Here is a 23,558-nt window from a genome sequence, read left to right on the forward strand (position 1 = left end):
TGCTGAAGATGTAAAAGTAGATATTTTAGTTTCTGGCAAAGTAACAAACTAAAATATCAGTGGAAATCATACAGTATCACCTCATCATACAGTATGTCAGCTGAGATAGATGGATGGAAAATATGTTTGGAGGTGATCCCTTTTTGTTCAGTTAAATTCAGTAAGTTTGTAGAAAAGATTGACAGACGGACGGGTGGATGGATGGATGGAGATAAAATCTCAGTAAATGACTTGTACATGTGACAAAATCTATTGTAACTGACTATTTGAGGATTAGATCTTGTGAGATTGTGTGATGAATTGGCAGAAAAAATGATGGACACAGCTGTACAAATTGAAATTGTTAAATATATTAACGAGAAAAATCTGTATAACAAAATAAGCTTAACAAAAAAAACTTGGATCGGCTCACGATGATTTAATATCGTGTTATAAACAAAGTATAAAGAATCCTAATGCTGCTTGTAAACGCAAAAAATTTGAATAATGACATGATGAAATGATGAGTTGGCTGCGACTCCCTCAGCAGGCATCTGATGACCAGCGCCCCCTGGAGCAACTGTTAGACTTCATTATATTACAGTTGTTAATTATAAATCTCCATCCAGCTGCTCTCGTGGCCTAAATGTGACATAATGGGCTTTACTTGGAAATGACAGCCCATTGTCGGACCATGCAGAATACACTGCGCCTACATACCAGCTCTTAATGCATTTGATTCAAAGCCCCCCCACCACCCACCCAACACCTCTTCTCTTCTCTTTATCCAGAAAGACAACACTCGGACATAATATGAGCTTTTCATTATGGGGAACATCTTTATTGCCCAAGAATCCACCTGAGAATGAAATAGCACGGCACAACTCATCCAAAACAAAGCTTATTTGCATCTTTAAACATCTCTGTTGGCATAGGACATGACGTATATACAGCAAAATGTACAGAACATACATTTAAAACTGCCATATCACTGCGCTCATCAAAAAATATGTACGTTATAGTGACAGTACTTTGCATTGAGGAGTAAAATAAGGAGCGCAGCTATTTGTTGAATTATACTGAGATTCCTTCCTTCCGAGTTTAATCCCTTCATTTAATATGTGCAGAAAAAGGACACATTTTCTTATAGAACTACTCTTCACACAAAACACACTAGGTTAGCACAGCGCCATCACCAGTTTACCCCAAAACGTTGTGACTAAAAGCAAAAATAGTGCACAAATTTCATACTACACATCGATTTCTACCTTAGAATGGACACAGAGCGCCTCCCAAAATCCAGATTATACAGTATGGCAGCCATTTTATTACATAGTTAAAGTTATATCTATGGGTCTACACATCCCTACGACATTATGGATCTTCAAGTTCAAGTACAGACTCCACTTATAATCATGTAGTCTCGATTCTTAATGATATGGTACACGTAGATATCAGTGCTGCAGCAGAGAAGCTAGTAAAAAAATTATCTTACAACGATATCATTTAAAAATCTTAAAAAAATTATCATCCACTGTAATTGCTTTAATCTACTCTTTGTTATATTAATGCCACAATAGTTAATAAAAAAAAAAAAAAGCAAAAGAATAGAGCCACTTTTAAATAAATATCACATTACTGTTGTACCGTTTTATTATGACATGTTACGTACTCGTTCCCTGAACAGGAGGCCGATTATTGTGTTATATGAGACGCTGATAGCTCAGCCCCTCCCGTTTGATCATCTATATATATGAATGCAGAGACTGGATAGATATTTTTGCAATGCACGATAGAGCAGGGATGCAGGTTATGTGAATGTCTTACAGGCCACATTATAATGTTGTGGACGTTTGCTGGTATTATTCAATAGTACGAGTCTTTACTCTTTGGCAAGACTTGGGCTACATCCACACTGCTACGTTTTCAAACAACCTCTGTCCACAAGAGCATTTTCACTCCATTAAAGATTTAATCTTTGATAACATGCCTCAAAACGCACATCACGTGACCACTGGGCATATACGTGCTGGTGTTCACAAGAAGGCAAGCGCGTCCCGCTTAGTATAATGAATAATAGTTTGTCTTCTAAAATTGTATCTGCTGTTAGCAAAGACAACAGGGTAAGCTTGTGGTTGATTTTCTATGTTGTGTTCCACACTGGTAGCCGAGGCTAATGCTAAATGTTTTCTTATAGGAGAAGGTCATGTGATAGGAGCCTGACCAATCAGCGAAGGCTACGGCATGACCGAAAAGACATGTGAATGTCTACGTCATTGTTTCCGAAACTCTCTGTTCCTGCTTGTCTATGCTAAAATGCAGTACGGGAGTTTTCAAGCTAAAACGGGGTAAGCAGTATTTCCAAACTCCCCATTTTAAAACTCTGCAGTAGTGTGGATGCCGGGCGTAACCGTAGCAGACTTGATGCTTTTTAAAATGAAAACGTAGCAATGTGGATGTAGCCTTACTGAACCTCTGTTTCCCTTTTCTATACAATAAAGGCTCTAAATGCACTAGAATGCATATTAACAGGCTTCAAGATGGATGAAATAATCCACAAGGATCTTCAAGTATCAGGTGGTCTTTTGACAAAAGAAGCTCTACTTTTGGCATGTAACTGTAAATATCTCTAGAAGGCGATTTCTCCTGCTTTTACGCTGTCTGGTCATCTGCCATCGGCCTTCGATGCAGCTTAGATTAGTGTCACGAGACAGCACAGATAACAAACGTCCAATGGCGTCAAGACACTAAATGCAAATATGACTGCTTTTCCAAACGCTCATTGGGGGTTGGAGGGGTGTGGCTCTAAAAATATATTCCAGCTGCTTTCTGCAAATTCAAAACCTTACTTTCAAATGCAAGCTGAAATGGACAAATACATGGCGTCACACCCCACCGTTACCCGTTATCCTTCACTTTGCTGATCACTGTCTGTGCTCAGGTCAGGCTTTGGCCTCCAGCAGTTCGAGGAACAGTTTGTGCATAGGCACGCGGCCATCCTGTTTGATGCTGCAGAAGTGCTGGACTGCACGGGCGGCCGTCTGACGGAGAAGGGGCAGGGTCATGATCAGTTTGCCGGCGCGTCGAGGGTCCTCTGGGTGGTGGGTGGCCTCGTGATCATGGAGGGCCCCGTGGAGGACGTCCTGGAGTCTTTGAACTGCCTCTGAGTCCTCGATCTGCATGGAGTCTAACAGAAGAGATGGAATTAAGAAATCAAATATGCTTTAGAACTAAACACACAAGAGTGCAGGTAAATAAAAATTAGAAAAAGTCAGCCAAAGATCCTTGACGATACCTGAGTTGGCGAGTGCGATGGCCTTGAGGACCACAAATTCCTCCTTCTCCAGCCCCATAGTTTTGTACTTCTTCGCCAGCTGCAGGATGGCGTTGTTAAGGTCGAGCAGGCCCGCCAGCTTCGACTGCTCCTCGTCCATGATGTAGTCCTCGGCGTACACCAGCTTGTCCTCCAAGGCCAGCGAGCGGAACACCACTCGCAGGATCAAGATCTCCATCCAGCCGCTCTGCAGTAGACTCATCTGGTCTGCGAGTGAGAGGGAGGGAAAGCCTAAAAACAGAGAGGATACAAAGGACCAGTTAGAGATACCACAGAGGGTTATAATGAATTCATTTTATATTTAAATCGCAGCAAATACCAATGAATAATCGTGATCCATTACGGTGACCAAAACAAACAGTGGAAGGTTAAACAGACGCCTGGCTAACTGGTTCGCCTACATAATACATTGTTTGGCCTGAAAGTTAAAGCAGATGGATGAAGCAGATACGACAAAATCAAAAGATGACCAAAATGAAGCATCTTGTTAACGTGAATAAAACTGTGAATTTCTCTGGTAATGACCATTGTTGGAAGCATTTTGGATAATGTACGTACACAAATCAACAAAATAAGTCGAATTGTTACATACTATATGTTAAATATCCCGGATAATGCAGAATGTGTTTGTGGCAGAATGATTTATTTCAAAGCGGGCGACACAGCAAAGGGCAAAACAAAGGACAGGAGTGAACGGGTGGTGGATTTAATCACTCTCTGTGGGACACACCTACTTTGATTGACAATTACACCCCACAGGAGTATGATTAAACTTGATCACCCTCTCCACATAAACCTGCACACACACACACACACACACACACACACACACACACACACACACACACACACACACACACACACACACACACACACACACACGGTAATTAAAAAGATGATTTTACGGAGTGAGGGGAGGAGGGGCGGACGTTTGTGTTTTTTGACACCATCAGTGATTGTTATCAGGATTCGCTGCTCTTTACAATCACCGCGGGAACGTCAGTGGCCCCCATTTCCCCACTATCGCTCCCTGATTGATTGGAAATGCTGCCTGTGCACAGTTTCATTGGTCGATAGGGATCGGTATTCTGGCACTGGACCATCGATCAGGGACAGAGACCTGTGCGAATGTGTGTGTTTGTGTGTGTGTTGGGGCCTGTGTGATGAAATCTCAGGCAATACATTGATTGATTTTAAGGTCATATACGAGTTAAACCTTCAATAAAGAGAAAAGAGCGTATTTTCAGGAGACCGAGAAAAGGACACTGAGGGCAACGAGGAGTGTTGACATTTGGGGAGAATTGCGTTGCCAGCGTTAGTTGTGTCTTATCAACAACAACAACAACAACAACAACACAAAGCCGCTCTCACACTCACATTCGACGGCCAACTCACAGCACCGACTCATAAAAAGGCCAAAAGCAAAGAGGGCAGTTGGTCTTCGGCCAGCTCATCTGCCAGTCTGGCCCTCAGACTTCAGACCACATCACTGTCAATCTGCCTGATGCGAGCCGACACAGAGGAAGGGGGGGAGCAGCCAGGACAGTAGCCCCGTCACACTCACCTCCCCTCGGGCTGAGAACTCAGATGGCCCGGGCCACTTCGCCCAGGACCCTGGTTCTCATAGCGATGAGGGCCATGTGCCCTGCCACTCATCCAGAGCCGATGTGACATCGCCATTACGCTGCTAGGAGGGGACAGTCTTTTTTTTTTCTGTTTAAATACCCATTCTCTCTATGTTTTTGTCTTTTCTGTTTACCTTTGTTTATTTGTCTCTTTTACCGCATCAACCTGTTTCTTGAATGATGCTCCTGTCCCTTTTTGTCAGGTCACTCTCTTATTTCCCATTTCTGTCTTTCTGCTCGTCCCTTTTCTCTCTTTCTGCCTCTGTCTTTTTGTTTTAAACTGAAATAGCCGATCGGGGATACCAACCACAATTTCTCAGTCAAACGGGGGACAATGTTTTAGGTGACACTGTGATATCAGTTTATATTGTAATATCAGTGGCAATTTCTGCTTTTGCTTTTAAATTTTAATTTAAGAAATGAACCAGAATGTGGCCGGTCTGGAGAACATATAACAGTTTAAGTATAATTAAATTCATAGAGTGTCTCTAATGTTTTATACGATGTATTTTTGTGCAGATTTTGTATACTTTTTTTTGCCAATGAATGTCCTTCTTTACGAATAGAGATAAATCTGATTTGAGTTTGATATGATTTAGTCTGCAAAGTCTGAAAAGTATAAGAAACTAGGAGGCACTCAGTAGAGCGTATACTGCCACCGAGGCCCAACAGTCCCCTTAGTGATTTACATCAAGCTGCACCAAATTAAAAAAACTCATGAATATTAGTTCTGCCTGAATTTATTTTCTTTGATCCATGAATTACTTCCTGCGAAATGAATGCCTTGAATACCTATACCTACACCTTTGAGAAAAGTATTTGTTTTTAGCATTAAAAATGAACTTATCCCAATTTATTACTTTCTTTTTTATCCTTTATCAAATTTATTTGCCATAAGTCCTGATGGACGTTTACCTTTTGTTGGATTTTATTTTATTTTTGTGACATTTTAAAAGTTTGGATAAGATGCGCCTGACAGTTGGATGAAAACATGTCTTTCCTGTCCCTTCCTCCCTCACTCTCCCCTCCTCTCTCCCCCTCAGGTGGGTCTCTGCCTCTCACCGCCGCTCCTCTTCCTCAGCACAACCCCTCCACTGGCAAAGGGCTACAAATACACCCATCAGTCGGACTCCGTCTGTCTCGTGCACTGACAGTAAAGAGCCGACGAGAGAGGCAGACAGCTACAGCCTGGGGGGGTGAGACAAGGGGAGGAGGAGGACGAGGGAGAAAGCGGGGGGGTTCTTTTCTCCTCTTCCTTTAACCCCCCCCCAGAAAAGAACAATGGCAATGCTGATGAGGGACACCAGACAAGGACACACACTCAAACAGTTTCTTCATGTCCACTTTGTAGAAAGAAATACAGGGACAAATATAGTACACACAAACACACACACACACACCTGCTTTGTTTGTTTTGTAAGCATTTCAGAGACAGGACATCAACAAAAAAAGCCAGGTGTTTCCCGGGTGGTGTTTTGGGTGTGGATAACCTCGGCTGATAAAGCAGTCAGGGCTTCAGTTGGAGCAAAAACACGAAGAGCAGAAATCGAGACGGGAGAAAATGTCTCTTAGTCTTTTTCACTGCTAGAGTCTGAATCTATACTCGTATAAACTATGACGATCAATTATGTCGTTTTTGGATTCATGGTTCAAACCCCTATTTATTTCCTCAAAACTTAAAATGTTTGGAAACATTGCAGTCCACACTCATTTTAAATGAAGTTCTGTAGATTTGAACAAGGTCCGTCCACACAGTTTGACTTTCTAATGACTCACAGACAAGTTACTGCCGATAAAATACTCCGGGGTAAACTGTGTTGTGGCCCAATCCAATCCAATTGAAGTAACTGGGACCTCTTCTTCAGACGTGAAAAAAACTACACAAAATAAACATAACATGCCTCCAACCTGCTTGTGTGGTGTCATCCAAGTGTCCGCAAGCCCTCACATTCATATTCAACTGGAAACGGCGTGATTTACACCATGTTATAAGCCTAAAGGTCCTCTGATAGCGCTCACGTACACACACACACAACGGAAAACCACACACACGTTCAAGAATTCCCACAAATTCAAGAATCTGCTGCTTTTCTTAGCTTTAGAACATTTTAAACTATTTCCCGGTATTTCATATACTTAAATACTAACTGGCAGATTAACCAATCATGAAGCAGTTGTCAATTGCAGCACTAATTTGTGATCAATCAATTTTTTTGTCATTTAATTGACTAATTAACGAACCAATCTTCTTAGAACTAATACTAATAAACACATGTAGTGAAAACAAAATTTAAATTAATTCCTCCAAGTCTCCTGTAAGGGCACGGTCACATGAACTCGAATGCACAGTGAATATCGTGGGTCTAAGTTCACCAAAGTTGAACTCCACGTTGCGGATTGGCTCACCGCAGGAAGCAAATGTTTTATTCGCTTCCTTGCTCGCAGAGATTGGAAGTGAACGGGAGGTGAAGGTTTACAAACTGCATATGTGTGACTGTGCCCAAAGGCAACTCTACTCTTGATCAATCTGCGTCTGAGAGATAATTAGCTTCTTGATTCAAAGCAGCTCACACGTAAATGAGATCCTCAAACACACTGTCCAAATAGTGTGGAAAGTGCTTCTGAGTCTCCAAACTAAACCTGTAAACCTCTGCTGCACCTGCCAACAGCGTCCGACCATCAACATCCCTGCATACCAGCATTTTAATCCCACTAAGCTGTCAGAATACTCTTCACCTCTCCTCTTCACCTCTCCTTTCCACCCTCTCATCCGAAGTAAAAAAAAAGAAGATCTGGACGTCCCTTCTGCCGTTCCAAGTGTTAGGAGGATTTCCGTAATTCAAACAGCACAGGGCGACGGCTGCATCCCAGGAAATGAATTAAAAGGTCCAGGTGGCCGCTGGTCATCTGGTTGATATATTAGGAACACACAGTGTTTGGCAAGGGCACGGCACGCGCACACACACACACACACACAAACAAACACACACGGTGGACAGACACTGACAGACAACACACAGTCGCACCAACTTGCCCTCCTCTCTCTCCTCTGGGCATCCAGGGAGCGTCTTGGCAACCACGCGTACCAACAATCTCCTCCTCTGATCTGATTATAGACTTAATGTGAGCGAATGTGTGTGTGTGTGTGTGTGGTGGATTGTGAGAGCGAACAACTGGCTCGCTGACTGACTGACTGACGGAGTGAGTGAGTGACTGAGGACTCCAGCCTGCTGTCGTACCTGGGATGTGTTTGGCCCAGCCGATGTTGACCACCAGCTCCCTGTCGGCCAGGTCGCACAGGGTGGTGAGCGCCTTGATGTCGCTCTCGGGCACAGTGGGGTCCGGCATGGCGAAGATGCCCTCGGGCTCGGCCACCAGCAGCAGAGACACCACTTTGTTCTCCACCACGCCGCCGATAGAGACTGAGAGAGAGGATTGATATTTATTATTGTAAACCATCTTTATTGGATCAAAGTAATCTCAAGGTCAAGGTCTGGTTTAAAAGACAGGGACAGAGAGAAGACACACAATAAATGTATCCAGTTACACAATAGTACATAAGAAAAATATGAAAGAGATGCTGCACTTAAATGGGATTTTTGAGCTGTAAACTACATCATATGACTCTTAATTAATGCTCGTCTTAATATCATGGGTTGATCATGGCTCATTACGCCACCTAGTGTTTCAAACCATCTTGGAACTTGAAGGGGCCAATGCTTACGTAGAGTCGACCGTTTGAAGAGATTAACACCACCAGCGACTGTTTGTTGGAAACTGAGAAGCTGGGATCATTTTCAAATCTATGACGAAACCAAACCCCTAAGCCCATCACGCCTACCATTTATAGACGTCCCCCTTCCTCTCCTGCCCCTCCATGTCTAGGGGGGTTGCATAGGTGTTTTAGCTGCAGTTAGCAACGCCTCACATCACTGTGTTCTAAAGGCATTTTAGAATTTCCGGAGAGAGGCCCAAAGTTTAACGTCACTTAAAGAGTTAAAACATTCAAAACTCCAATGTCTCATCCACAGTGGGACGAAATATTCACTGCAATGTATTTTTTTTTTTGTCTCTATCCAGTGAATCTTACTCCAAATGAGTTGATTTAAAATTTTAAGTGTTCCTTGAGAGGCTGAGAAAATTGTCTCACTCCTTAGGCTAAAACAAAACACCACAGGATTATGTGAAAAATTAACAAAGCTGAAAATTGGACTTGTTTTCTTCTAAACTCATGAAAAGTTGATGTTTTGGAGATACGGGTATCGCACCTACGGGGTTTCCACAGGACCACAGGGTTTTGCCTTTGCAAGTGCAAAGTAGACGCGAAGTTCATCACAGCCAATTCAACGCTTCCCACTTCTCATTTCAAATATTTCAGTGGGCAATGATTTATGCCAACTCATTAGCAAAGACCGGCTATAAAAATGATTCAGCGCTGTGACAGACAACATCACAGAAAAACATTACTGAACTGTTTGGAACTCACAACACAGATAAAATAAGAGCCTGTCACATCTACAATAAACTAATCCATTAAGGTGGGCCGAGTGCTTAACAGTTATGTATTGCACTCATGTATATGTGCACCACAGTTAATATAAAGCTTTGTTTGTGCGCCTACATGTTTTTTTCTGGGGCAGGGCGTTCTGTGGGTGCAGATAAGGGCTGTTCTCTGCATCTATTCTCCGCTTGTACTTCTGTCTGCCGCCTCGCACCCGGTCCAGACGCACACCTACGGAAACACAAACACAGAGGACGTTAATGAGGCACAACAGTCACACTCTTAATATACCCACCTGGTTGTCTTTAGAAGAAAGAGTGAAATGCTAAAGACACATTTACCAAACACATTCAGCATGTATCATCTAGCCATCCATCCGTTATCTATTATCCTGTAAAGGGGCGGGAGCCAATCCCAGCTGACAGTGGGCGAGAGGTGGGTAACATCCTGGACACGTTGCCAGAGTAACGCAGAGTCAATATACAGACAAACAACCCTTGGTCAACTTAGACTCTTCAATTAACCCAACCTCAATCTGCATGTCTTCGGACTGTGGGAGGAAGCCGCTGTACACAAAGAAAATCGACACAGAGAGACCCCTGGCTGGATTAGCATGTATTACATGCAAAATAAAGAATTCAGTAACTTCCTTCGAAAGTAACTAGTATTTTTAAATATTAAGAAAAATATGTATTTGATAAAAAAAGGCAAATTAGCATGCAATGGCCATACATGATATTTTATCTGCGTAGATGAATAAGGTAAAAGGTAAATGAACTGTATTTATAGTGCTTTTCCTTATGGATCATTTAAAGGGACTTACAGTACAAGTCACATTCACCAATTCAAGGACACTTCAGAATGCGGCCTGGAAGAGCCAGGGATTGAACCACCGACCCTCCCTAAACCCCTGAGCCACAGTTGCCCACAGTGACTCCAAATAGCACATTTATTGAAATAGTACGTTTCAATTCCACTTGGGTCTTCGTCAGGTTTGGCGTGCAGGGCCGGCGTTATTTTTTTAATCGGTAAAGACCCTGATGACAGTGAATGGGTCATCAGCCATTAGAAGGGGGCGATGGCCACTCATCTGCTCGCTTGTCTTGACGATCCCAAGGAGACAGAGAAGGACTCATGTCTAATGTCGGCAGCAGCACGCATCCTGTAACACGACACCCAGCTGATGACAACTGCTCATCTTAACGAGAATTGTGGAGACCTCATCGCCATGGTGAAGGGGGATTTAAGTGTGTGTGTCTGTGTGTGTGTGAATAGGTCTGTTCGAGAAGCTGAAAGTCACAGTCACCAAGTGCTTCTCTAAAGAAAATGCACGTGTCCAGACAGTGCGAACGTGACTCAGGAAGCCTTTAGTAGTGGTGTTGGGTTACCTGATCTACACAGTGTAAATGGCCATAGTGCCCCTGAATAGATCCATAATGGCACTTGCGTCTGTGAGAGACACTCCGGGGGTATTATTTTCCCATTTGACACCTCGCAATGATCCTCCATTCCTTTGAGACGGCGGCCTCCTGTACTTATTCTTACTTACGGATATTTATGGAGCGCATGCATCAGCGTCCACGGCATTTAATACCATAATGTCCTTTTAATCAGGCATGTAAAATGTTTTGTGGGGTGGCAGCAGTTTATGGGCAGGTCCTTAGTTTTTTGCGTCATTGGTTTGTAAAGCAGAATTAGAGGATTTCTGCTTTATTAATTAATGGATCGTGAACAGAGACAGGAGAGAGGAAGGGTGGAAAGAGGTGCCTGCTAATAACAATGTGATGGTGTGAGAATGTGGCTTGTGACCTTTGGTGTAAGCCAGTACAGCCCTTCCATATAAAATGTCATGCTCAGATGTGGTAGGACAGCACACTTCCATGTTTTGACACACTCTATGGAAACCTGGTTTTCAGAAGTCCATTAGGGTTCTTCACTTTGTCATGATGGGGAGTTTAGCTACAGATCTGTATTTGAGTCTGGGTCTATAAACTGGTTTGAAGAGGGCAGGGCTCAGTTGGGTTAAGGGGTTGTCTTGTATTTTACTGCACTAACCAGAGATCAACAGAATTTGAATCAAAATCTAAGGATCAGGGGCTTTAAATTAGAGTTGGGTGAGTAAATTGCCAAAGCTCTCACTGATCAAAATTTACTGTCATTATAGATTTCAGAGACTTTTCATGATTGTTGAAAGCCCCAGAAAAAGATACTGAATTGAAATAACCCTAACCCAACTCTGATTTAACTGTGGTTTAATGAGTGGTTGTTGGGCCTTGATGGAGGAATGCACTCTGTTGAGCGCCATTCTAAATTTACTAATTCCGTGACAGAGACTTTATGATTTAGTTGAAAACCTCCAGAAAAAGCTGGAAGCCTAAAGTCCAATGGTCAGTGATTAATCCTGGGATATAGATAACTAACTAACTAAGACGGCCCAAGAAAGGAAAAGTCACGTGCTGGTGTGTTATGTAACGTTGCACTAATTGCATTTAAGATAAATATGACAAATTATCAAGATATGGATTTAAGAGGATCTTGTTGAGGCATATTTCATACTTGTCTGTGCGTCACATTTGGTCCAGTATCGGTTTGATGGGGTAAGAAATGAGTTGGCAGTTTTGGGGTTAAGAGGAAGGACAGGAGAGGCACTGGAGAAGATTAGTGGGATATTACAGGAGAGATTGCTCAGGTAAACTCGGTGCTCTCTGACCCTCCACTGACACACAAGGGGCAAATAGTAAGTGTTGATTAGCCCGGGTACTTGGCAGGTGTCACTCTGAGGTGTGTAATGAGGGATGAGGGACTTACTTGTGTGTTGTCATCAGATTTAACGCAAACTGTTGGCAAACACCGGATTAAATCAAACTCCATGATTAGAAAACGTGCGTTTCATAGGGGTGTATTTGTGTGTGTTTGGAGCTGACAGTTATTCAAACACACACACACACACACACACACACATTAGATCTAAGTGTAACTCTTCACAGTGAAATGTGCTGACAACCAAAAGGCCAAGAATAGCTGTGGTGGATAACAAAACAGACACACACCTCCTCCCTGTTCTTCAATACGGCCCATCAGAGGTCGATAAAGACAGACTACCAAGACGTCGATCTATTTTTTGCCGCTTTCATCACTCAGCCTTCTTTTGAGGGTGTCTGGATGTTCACACGAGGAGCTTTACAAGTTCCCAAAGTGCACATTGTACAGCTGGACATCCGGACGTGGATCCTGACTTATCCAGGTTCAGGCGGTTCATTATTTCCGCTGCCACCACCAGCATGCGCTCACTACAAACAATCCCACGCTTCTCAGATATTGCGACAAATGTGCGCATGACGGTCACCAACACCAGTGTGCTGTAAATTTTTCCCCGAGCGCAGCTTGTGGTCGGCACATGAAAGGAGATTTGGAAAGTTGGCAGCGAAAATAACACATAGTGCCTCTGTCTGTGTTCGGATGCGTTTCTCAGAATGCAGATTAACACAGCCCGATTATCACACCTGAGACCAAATAGCCAACAGGATGTGGGGATGAGACAAGAAGACGAGACGACGAGACGACGAGAGGAGCTTGTTGATTGCTGCACCGACACCAGTGTTTCTCAGAAATATATAATGCAACAATAATTTTTTTTGATATTGCACACATTTTGTTAACCTACACATTTCTTTAACCCTTTGGAGCGACGGCAACTGGAGAAATGGCCACTAAACAGGGGTTTAATCAAATCCGGCCTGGGGTCTATATGTCTTTTAGCTGTGTATTTAATTTGGCTCTGACTCCCCCCCATTAAACCTCACAGCTCCTCTGTCTCGGCCTTTACAGCCACCTCTCCTGGGAAGAGGGGGCATTATGAGACACGATGAAGCGCGTTACGAGGGCGCTTACGATGGGAGTTATGAGGGGCAGTTCGCATTTCACGGAGGTCTAGGAATCCCAAAAGGCATCTGGAGGAATTTACGAGGGGGGAGGGACAGCAAAGAGGGTGGCTAGGAGAGGGGAGGAGGGGGGGGTGAGAGGTGGAGTGGGATGCTATTGATGCCCCTACCCTATTAAAAGCAGCTAATTTAGAAAAAAGGCACACACACACACGAAAACACACACTCACGAAAACACAGTGGTGTTTGCATAAATGTGAGTGCAGACTGACGTGTTCAATCCAACTCCTATGCACAAACTAAACATTCTGTGTATAGATATCTCAACGCACACAACAGCAATAAACAGATGCTCCTATGTGTTTAGAAATGAGTAGGTGGCATTAAAGGATCATTGCAGTTTATTACAACCGGGATCTTATTTTCATAGTTGTGGCCATCATTTTTATCCGTTGTGATCATTGTCACAAAAGTAATTGCCGAGAACTGGGGACATGGCAGCAAGGCTGCGCCAAAGCTCGACAGGCCAAGAAACAAGACAATCAAACAAGCTGTAAACAAGTCGTTGATTTAATGCAGATTTTTGTTCATATTTTGTGCCACATCATAATCCTGTCCGTGACAAGAACTACTTCATTTTGTTGCTGGCACCATCAAAGCACTCTTTCACAAATTCTTCATTTAAATCGGGTTTTGAGTTTTAAGCACTTCCCTTTAAGCTCGGCACGCTGGCTTATCTTTATTGTTCGTCCATTTCTATTAGAAAACATGACATTCTGCTTCTACTATTCTTTTATTGATAGTCGCTGTATATGTGTTGTGTCCACCCTGACATTGACATGATTGTGCTTTTTTGTATTTTATTGCAGATAAGTTGTCATCAAGATATTTTTTGGGGGATTTGCATTTGGGCAATCAGCTTTTTCAAGCATTCTCTTGTAATGTGCTATTTTTGTATGTATGTGTGTTTTTGATGTTTGTATTATATTGTGTTCATCTTTGTAAATATAATTACAAGTTTGAGCTAATGACCAGTGCTTTAAGGGGTTGGAGAGCTGGATGAATGGTGGAAGCTGAAGTCCATTTTGATATAAACTCCTCAGGTGGACTATACACGGCTCCAAAAGAGACATATGGTTTGCAGACAATTGTGAAAACTCAATGGTACCAAAAAAACCTTTAGAATTAACTGTGCTGACCAATTTTCCCAATTTGTTATCACAACAACAAGCTGCTGACTTACAGCCAGAAAGCAGTTGGCAAGATTTCCTTCCTCTTCGGTGTGTTTTCTGATCCTGACAACAAATAAAATCTTTCATCTTTACATTTACTATCCCTCAGTCCCACCGAAGATAACACACACACACACGCACATTTTTATCAGCCCTGCTCCTTTCTTTATTATCATCTCTCGGCCCCACACAGCAGGCAACAAGTGGCCGGCACAGTAGGAGGTTGCTAATGTTTTCCTTTTTGAGTCACTTCTAAATCTGGACAACGATATGTCACCAGACAGGCACACAGTCAGGCGAGAGGAGCACCTGACCGCTGCGACTGACTCTGTGGAATGTCTCCATGTCGCCCTCGTCATTTCAGATTAAAATTTCGTATGTAAAATAGTTTGGTGTGTTGGAGTGTTTTAAAAAACGTTATACACGTATTTATATATATTTATGTTTCCCTTATAAATTTGTACATTACAGAGCAATGTGCTGGGTTATTTTAATCCTATATATATCAGTTACTTTTAAATTACTAAATTACTAACTAATGAGTTAAATCAACTTAAAAATGTGTACACAAAACTTATAATATATATCTCGATTTAAATAGATTAATTTTGTGCAACAACTTGACATAATCAAATTCTGTAAAACCAACATAAGATTTGTTGTAGGAGCCCCTAGCAACAACTCCCTGGCTTCTGAAGAGTGGCACACACACCTACACACACACACGCATACACACTGGCAGATTTCCAGAAGTTATTTCTGAAGGAACAGTGGCGAAGCAAAGAGCTGTTAACACGTCTATGCATTGTTCGGCCCTGTTTACTACACATACACACACCTTCCACACAAATCACAGCTGCCACCAAGGGCCCGGAGTTTAATTGTCAGAAGTTTTAGGTTTCACTGGGGTTTACACAGCTACACTATGTGCCATCGGCAGTTTATCAGGTGAGACATTAGGAGAATCTCAGCTGGTAATCGGGGTATTGTTTCCAGGAATGCACAACAAAGAGATTGCTGTATTACCTTTCACCCTCTGCCTGCTTTATCTTAGCCGTCTAAAGAATGGGAGATTTAAACTTCTGCCAAGTCTACCAACGGATCAATCCTGAAAAAAAGGCAACTCAAACAGTATTTCAACCAACATCTGAGAGTGAGTTTAGTGTGTTGCTGACCTTCTCTCAACATGCCCACGCCCAGACATTTCACAAATCGACAGGCCTGGCAGGATTTCCTTCTCCTCTTGGTGATTTCACATTCATTGGACGCTGGGCAGCTGTAATCAATGTTACCTGGAACAGAAGAGAGAATATAGAAACACATGTTTTGAAAATTGTGGAGAAAATGGGGCAATAAGCTTCTCAAAACACTTTGAGAATATGGCTCGCTCTGCATTGAATTCCAAGTAAAAGAAATTACTTGTTCCCAACACGTAATTAGGAGTAATTACGTGTTGGTAACACACTGTGGCAGCCGACTGTGCAGGTTAAGCCCGATAGCATTCAGCCAGGTACAGGCACTCTCAGCTGCCACCCTCCATCAGAAACAGGAAGCATCTGATGAGCCAGACTCTAGATCTGACTGTTTGATCTGACAGCGGCTCAACCCATTTGCCCTCTGAACCCATGTACAGTAGCCAACTCCTGGAGGCCTAAACTCAACGTTTCCCTGCCAGGTCCTCGACCCGGGGCCGCGAGCCAACACCGCACAGGATGCAATCCCTTCAAAACACACTCCCACTGCTCCCCGCTGCTAATGCACGCACATTCAACGCCATATGTTATCTGAAGCTTTAAAGTCCAAACTCAAACATGTTGACTGTATACACGACACGCTGAAAGTTAACCGCATATCAGCTGTTTGCAAACAGGTCTTATTTAAAGCCTTTGTGCAGTTTGAGAGGTGGAAGCCGTGAGCTAACTGATCGGGCTTGTTTATACCAAAACAAACGCTCATGGTCCGACTGCATCTGCACCGTGTTGCTCGAAAAACAGGTTTATACGATGCAGGGAGGCATCATCAGCCATGTCCAACAAACTCTGCTACCAAGCATAAAACACGGCAAGTTTCTGTCTTACCCTGGATGGTCCTCTTGAAGAACGCCTTGCAGGCCTCACAGGACGCCACGCCGTAGTGGTAGCCTGAGGCCACATCACCGCACACCAGACACAGCCGCTTGGCCACCGTGCCCAGCATGAACTCACACTTCACTTGGCTCTCTTCTTCAATGAACCTCCTGGATAAAAAAAAACAGGAAGAGAAGTGCTCTCATTTGACACCTTCAATGGAGCAAAAAACACACAAAATATGGGATGACACGCTGTAAATACCAACCTGTTTGTTCCTCCATTGTTGGCCAACGCCGGCGTGTGACCGTAGAGGCTGGGGGTGTCCAGCGCATTGATGTGGCCGAGGACCTTATTTGTCAGGGGCCCGTAGCTTGAGTTTGTGTCCGACGAGGAGCTTCCAGGGCTGGGCTGGGCCGGGCTGACGTCTCCCTGGGAGCTGGGGCTCGGGCTGGAGGGCTCACACTTTATCGAGGTGGGACAGGTGGGGTCCAAGCCCCTCACTGACATCCTGCCCAGGTGTCTGCAGAAAAAAAAAAAAGATATAAGATTGCGTGCGCACCTTCTTGTAAAAGATATTCACGATGGCAAGAGATGCTTTCAGGTCAGCTTTACATAATGAGTCACCTTGGTCCAGTCATTACAGTAATATTAATGGCCGGTAGTTCAGGTCTGTGGGCTGTGATTAGTTTTATTAAGTCAGGCACCATTTGCTCAGATAGTAATCATGTAAAGTAATAAGCAGCTTAGAGAAATCATTATCATTAATTTACGGCCTCATATGTGCCTTTTCAAAAAACAAACAGAACTACAACGGCTCAGAAAGCTCAACCCATTAAGGGCAACCATTCTACCCCCACCTCTCCATCCCTTCATGCCTTCATCCATCCATCCCGGCCTTTTCTAAACCAGCCGTTTGTAATTTCCCACATATGCAAAGCTGCTGTGAATTACACTGCTTTGTTTTCAGAGAAGATGACTGCTTAAGCAAACCTAGGGAAATAAACCAAACCTGCAATCATCCGCACGATTATCACCATTATATTCAATCCAAACAAACTCGTTTTTCACTCTCTGCTTTTTCTCCCCTCTCTATTGTCTCTTTGTGTCAGTTACTCATCTGTCAGGACTTGTCAAACGCTACAACAGTTAGCAGTTAACTCTTTTATTGTTGGAATATCTGGAGGCATCAGACGAGTAAATTCAATGAGACGAGAACAAACGCTTTGCAATATAACCATAACATTTCAGTGCCAGTTCATTTACATGGCAAATCAAAAATTCACGCCCTCTGTCACAAGAAGAAAAAAAGACATCTGATACCAGCTGAGGTGTACAGGCATGTGATCTGCCCCCACAGACACACATCATGGTGTCAGACGTTCACGTGTGGATGTTAAAATAAAAATCATAGACAGTCTCCCACACAAACACTTCACATTCACATGATCAGGAACATGCTACAAGTTCATTGCACACAAACACACGCAGACACTTACAGACACATTTTAAAGCATGTGTCTCCATAAACACCCCAACACATACTTGTAGTCGCCAGGCCAACTTTAAACCCTCTGCTGTCTCCCTCTCCATGTCTGTCGCACGCGCCCACATGCGGAGATACTCAAACCCACACACACGCAAACACACAGTAACCGCACATCACTATACGTCTCCCCAATCTAATCTCGGTTTGGTGACGTTGATGTCCGAGTCGGTCTGCTTCCTGCCATGTAAATCGGCGCTCTCTCAGCCACAAGTCATTTGGTAGGCAAAGACACTGGCTGCTTTTAACCACCCCCTGAGTAAACCATGGTCATGCGCTATTGACCCCTCTACAAACCCACAAAAGACAGACAGACAGACACACAGTAAGACACAAACTGATAACAAGGAAACCTATGTATAGGAAAACCAAGCAGCTGCAGACATTAAAACTGTATAAATGTATGTTTTGGTCACTTTACAGGCCGTGAAAAACAAGCTGTAAACCGAGCAGTGACATCTTCCCCTTATAAAGGTGTTAAGGTGAAAACGTTTGCAAACTTTGACTTATTTGCACACAGAGAAACATTAGCATTCAATTGGAGTCATGTTTCTGGTCACCTGCCAAATGTAAGTCGGACATGGAGAGGACAAAATAGTCAAAAGGCTGAGCGTGAAACACTTCTCACTTCTCAGTGGTCGCCATGTTGGTTGCGTTACGGACGGGCAAGGACTGACAAGCAATTTTCAAACTTGGGCCATCCGTTGCCAGGAAGAAAGACGTTGTTGCACAGAATGCGGCATAGTTTAATGTTGTGTAAAACGGGGGGAGTAATATGTTAATATTTAAGAATTTCCAGTAAGTGGGCACCCTATCGAAATTCACGTATAACACATATTCAATAATAATATAATAATATTCACTCTACAAACAAAGCTAGAAACTTTCTAAGTTGTTAAGGTGTTGTTTTCATCAAGAGAAGGTATCGGGTGATGTATCCCAATTCTAGTCTTCTGCCCCCCAACCTGAATCGTCATCAACCAATGAAACAGCCTCATGATGCCATTTGCTCCGTCGCTCCCTCCCTCCATCTTCATTTTCTCCAATCCACTTTGAAGACCATAAAAACAGTACAGTGAAGAGATTTCAGTTTCCTTTTAAAATGACTCACTGGTGCCCTTATTGGCTATCAATCACGGCCGTCAATAATGCCGTGTCAAGTGTGGCAGGTACAGAGTGAGATATACTTTGTGCTCACCCATTATAATGCATCAAGGGGGCAGAGGAGGGGGTTGGGGGGGGCGGTGTTGACGTTCTGCCTTCATAATGAAATGGCATTAGAGTCGGGGAGCGATCAGATGTGATGTGATATTCACTGTGACAGATTACTAATCTACAACTCCACATAAAAGACCATCAAGGGACAGTCGCTGCAGCCTCACGCAGCGGAGACGAACCCGAGCGGAAGTTGTGCGTCTGTGTGTCAGCGGATTTGTCAAAGTGATCATACCTTACTCCCTTTGTGCGGCAGTTTCCAACACAAGTCTAATTGCACCTCGGCAACAAAGGCCAAAATGCAGCGTGAAACGACAAGGAGCGAGGCGGAAGAGCAGAGGCGGGAGGAAATTACAAGAGAGGCAGACGGAGAGAATGAGTGTCGAGAAAGTGGGGAAGGGAGGGAAAGAAAGAAAGAAAAGAAAGAGGCAGTCCTGTGGCTCATTAACCTGAGGGTGTTGAAAGAGAAAGGGAGAGAGGGCAACACTCACTTTCAAATGAGCGTAGAGTCATAATGCAGACAATGACCCACTGGGAGGGAGGGAGGGAGGGAAACAGGGAGGGAAAGAAATACACAAAATAAGAGGGAACTGACCACCACATATAAATAACATGGGAGTGAAGGCAAATCTAAACCTTTTGGAAGTGACGATAAAACACAAAGATTCTACCTGCGAATCTGCAAAAAACAAACTGTTGAGGACTGAACTTTTGGCTCAACCTCTAATCCAACCCCAAGGAGCAGTTATGTAGGTCAGTGGGGTCTGAGTTTTTCTCCTCTTTTTTTTTTTAACTAATGAGCCAGTAGGAGATGAGCAGGGATCAGTGGCACCCCCAGCCTGCCGTAAGAGCCTTAGCCAGGCTTTGGACGAAGCTGTTAGCCGGGAGCTGAGGTGCCTGCGACTGGAGCTCGGGCCCGCAGGCTCTGTAAACATGGATAGCGTGCCACACAGGGGGATCATCTGCAGCCGTCACCGCCTTTTCCTCCTTTTCTTTATCTGGTTGCATCTGTCACCAGCAATCAGCCAACGTGCGCATCCAAATGTCTGCTCGGCTTGTGGCCTTTCGTATTTTTTTGGGCCCTCGTCTGTTTCGCTCCGTCTTCCCCCGGGAAAGTTAATTTTTGAATCCTGAAACGCTCGATGAGGTTTGTTCTCGTGAGGAGCGTGATTATGGCACCGCTGATGAAAGAGCAGCCGTGATGATAACTTTTACGATTACAGTGAAGAGAGGCAATCAAAAAAGGAAAAGGGTAGTTTCTGGGTGATCACACAGCCGCTTTCACATCTTTTCACAGGCTTTCGTTTTCTTAGTATTTTTTGTTCGAGTCGATATTTCTGCCAGGGGAAGATTTCTTTGGATGAGCCAGGCCAAACACCCTCCCGGTCGTACCCTCTTGCCATCACTATCAACAAACAAACAAACAAACACGCTGAACAATGACAATTGTAAGTAACGCATACAAACCTCCACCCCCCGGGAAATTTTCATCTAAACCGTCTCAAAACTAATTTACATTTTGTTGCACCTCAGCAGAGATAAAACCCATTATATTTTGATCATCTATTAGTAGTTTGAGACATTAATGAAGCAAACCTGCAAAACATTATGCAGTTTCACGAGATGTTGCCAAAAATTATATCAAGATAAATGTCACATTATTATTTCCGTTTAGTTTAAAGACACATTTTTGCTCCTGAGTGAAGGTGGTGGTTTTAAAATCTTCTTTATGGGCAGACAATGACAAAGATTTGATTTTGATGCAGCAAAACATATTATAAACATTGTATCCCTCCTAATACATTGATATATTAGACTTTTGTTGTTTTGATGAAATTGATGAAAACTATGTTGCGATAATTATTCATATTTTATTGCGCAGCTCTAGTTGTGAGAATCTTTCTTTCCTCTGTGCTTTCCATCATTGCAAACTGAATATCTCCGGGTTTTGCACTGCTGGTCGGATAAAATATGCAACTTAAAGACATGACCTTGGGCTTAACAAAAGTAAATGAGATTTAATTCATATTTCATGATTAATAGAGCGAATCATTAGGAATCAATAGATTAATCAATGATGAGTAAAACTCAGCAGCATTAGGACAGTGTAGAGCTGCAAGAACTAGAAAAGACCTTAAACTCCTCTAAACAAAACAATGAGACAGCAAATCATAATGACTGAAGAACGAATATTGTAAAAATAGAAAATGATGATACCGATAAGTTCTGTCTTGTAACACTTTTAGATTTTTGTTCTCCGTCGCTCTCTTATCAAATTGAAATCTCACACTTCAAGTCTCCTGCGTCATAAATACTTACTGGAGTTTACACAGATGTGTCAGGCATGGCTATAATCACAAGCAACACAATCACACACTGATACACAGAAATACAGAAGTATATTATGAGACAAATGTGACGTAAACACACACAAAGACCACACATCACAGAGAAGCTGTCAGTCATTAATACTGAACCTGTGAGACAGTGGTTCAGGTGAAAGCGCTCCCATCATCCTAAGTGGAGTCAACGAGAGAGGACTTACTCTGTGTCAGAGTGGTAGGTGAAACACTCTGGGAGGTAGAGGTCGACTAAATCCATGTGCACTCTGCCACCATGCTCCGGATAAGAGAGAAAGGTTGTGTCCGGGGGACGTCCGCTTCTGTCCTGACTTCTCTGGATCTCCTATCTGTTCTGCTCCTTCTCCTCTACAGCCTCTGTTTTTCTCACTTTCTCTTTATTCTGAATCCAAACTTTGTCTCCATCTACTGCCCTCTCTCGTGCTGTATCACACGTTCAGCTCCTCTTGTCTGTCTCCCTGTCTTCTTACCACTCACACTTCTCAGTAGCAGCCTCAGGCCAGCTGTTCCTCTTTGAAGTCCTGTCTGTTGTGACAAGGGTCTCCCAGCAATGCCCCAGCCCTCATGAATACACAGCCACACACATTTGAATGGGCTTCCTCCCACATGGCAGAGCTGGCAGCTGATTGGCTGCGACCCTGAGCCAATGAGAGGCAGCCTCTCCCCGGGGCAGGTGGATAATACTGTATGACAAGTGAGGATGTGGTAGTTTAACTGGTTTAAGTTCTTAGCACAAGAAAGGAGAAGGTGAATTGTAACTTATTAGCAGCTTGTTTTGTCATATTAATTGATATAAAATGTCACACGATACATGATCATCTCCCATGTGATTGACTGGCGACCTATCACCCGCCTCTCTGTATAGATAATGGATGGATTGATAGACATTACGTACCTCTAAATGTATAAATATATATATATTTCAAAAAGTATCTCTTCTACTTCCCCAAAAACACACATTCATAAGAGTAATTTAATTTACAATTATATATTTCCCCTACTGAAAATCTGTAATATGGTCTAAAAGGTTTTCTAAGGGTAAAAATAATGAGATAAATGTTGTTTTCAGTTAAATTAATCATGCTTGGTGGATTCATAGTGAAGTCAATCCACAAACAAATGATCAATTAAAGGCACAACATGTAACTTCGGCCACTAGGGGTCTCGCAATCAAAACGTTAACAAAAGACTTAGTTTGGCGATATCGTGAAGCAGCATAAGATCATGGGAGTTCTTCATGACCATTGCTGATGAAAATCGACCTCACGGCATCTCAGACAAATAAATTTGGATAATGTAAGAACACAAGTCGGCAGAAAATATAACATACGTTGTTTTTAGACATTTCAATTCAGAATTGTATCATATTATATCTTTAAAGTCCCTAATCAAGCTTAATGTACCAGGTCACCATCAGGATTGGAATTTGACCCGTGACCTTGAAAGGGATAGTTCACTGAAAAATGAAAATTCACTCATCATCTACTCGCCACTATGCCGATGGTGCTGGTGAAGTGTTTAAGTCAATAAAACGCTTCTGGAGTCTCAGAAGTAAACTTTGTAGCAGCTGAATCTGATACAATTGAAGTAAGAGCTTACCGAGACTTCAGACGTAATAAGACAACAGAAAAAACCTAACATGTCTCCATACTGCTCGTGTGGTGTCTCCCAAGTGTCCGCAAGCCATGTAGATAATGAGTGAATTTTCATTTTTCAGTGAACTATCCCTTAAAAGAGGGAATCTCAACGTATCTCAACACACCCTCACTGTAAGTGTGGTTTTGTGTGTGTACAATTGTGTGTTTGTGTGTCTGCACAG

The 23,558-nt window shown here is 43.1% G+C and overlaps 1 protein-coding gene across 3 annotated transcripts in view; it reads right to left on the minus strand.

Annotated features, from left to right (window-relative positions):
- Positions 1 to 793: 793 nt before the first annotated feature.
- LOC118099350 (estrogen-related receptor gamma) overlaps positions 794 to 23,558 on the minus strand; it is a 29,648-nt gene continuing 6,883 nt past the window's right edge. For 2 of the 3 annotated variants that reach the window (XM_035143867.2, XM_035143866.2), the window contains exons 2-8: positions 16,887 to 17,141; positions 16,631 to 16,788; positions 15,728 to 15,844; positions 9,560 to 9,670; positions 8,178 to 8,360; positions 3,275 to 3,544; positions 794 to 3,166 (exon numbers count right to left, since the gene is read on the minus strand). In XM_035143867.2, coding sequence (XP_034999758.1) covers positions 2,922 to 3,166; positions 3,275 to 3,544; positions 8,178 to 8,360; positions 9,560 to 9,670; positions 15,728 to 15,844; positions 16,631 to 16,788; positions 16,887 to 17,128 — 1,326 coding nt within the window. In that variant the 5' untranslated portion in view covers positions 17,129 to 17,141 and the 3' untranslated portion in view covers positions 794 to 2,921. Of the gene's footprint in view, positions 3,167 to 3,274; positions 3,545 to 8,177; positions 8,361 to 9,559; positions 9,671 to 15,727; positions 15,845 to 16,630; positions 16,789 to 16,886; positions 17,142 to 21,924; positions 22,303 to 23,558 lie in introns of those variants that run through there. The other variant, XM_035143865.2, reaches the window with a different exon arrangement.

The sequence above is a fragment of the Hippoglossus stenolepis genome, chromosome 20 (genome assembly GCF_022539355.2).
Source record: "Hippoglossus stenolepis isolate QCI-W04-F060 chromosome 20, HSTE1.2, whole genome shotgun sequence".
In the NCBI taxonomy this organism is placed as follows: Eukaryota; Metazoa; Chordata; class Actinopteri; order Pleuronectiformes; family Pleuronectidae; genus Hippoglossus; species Hippoglossus stenolepis.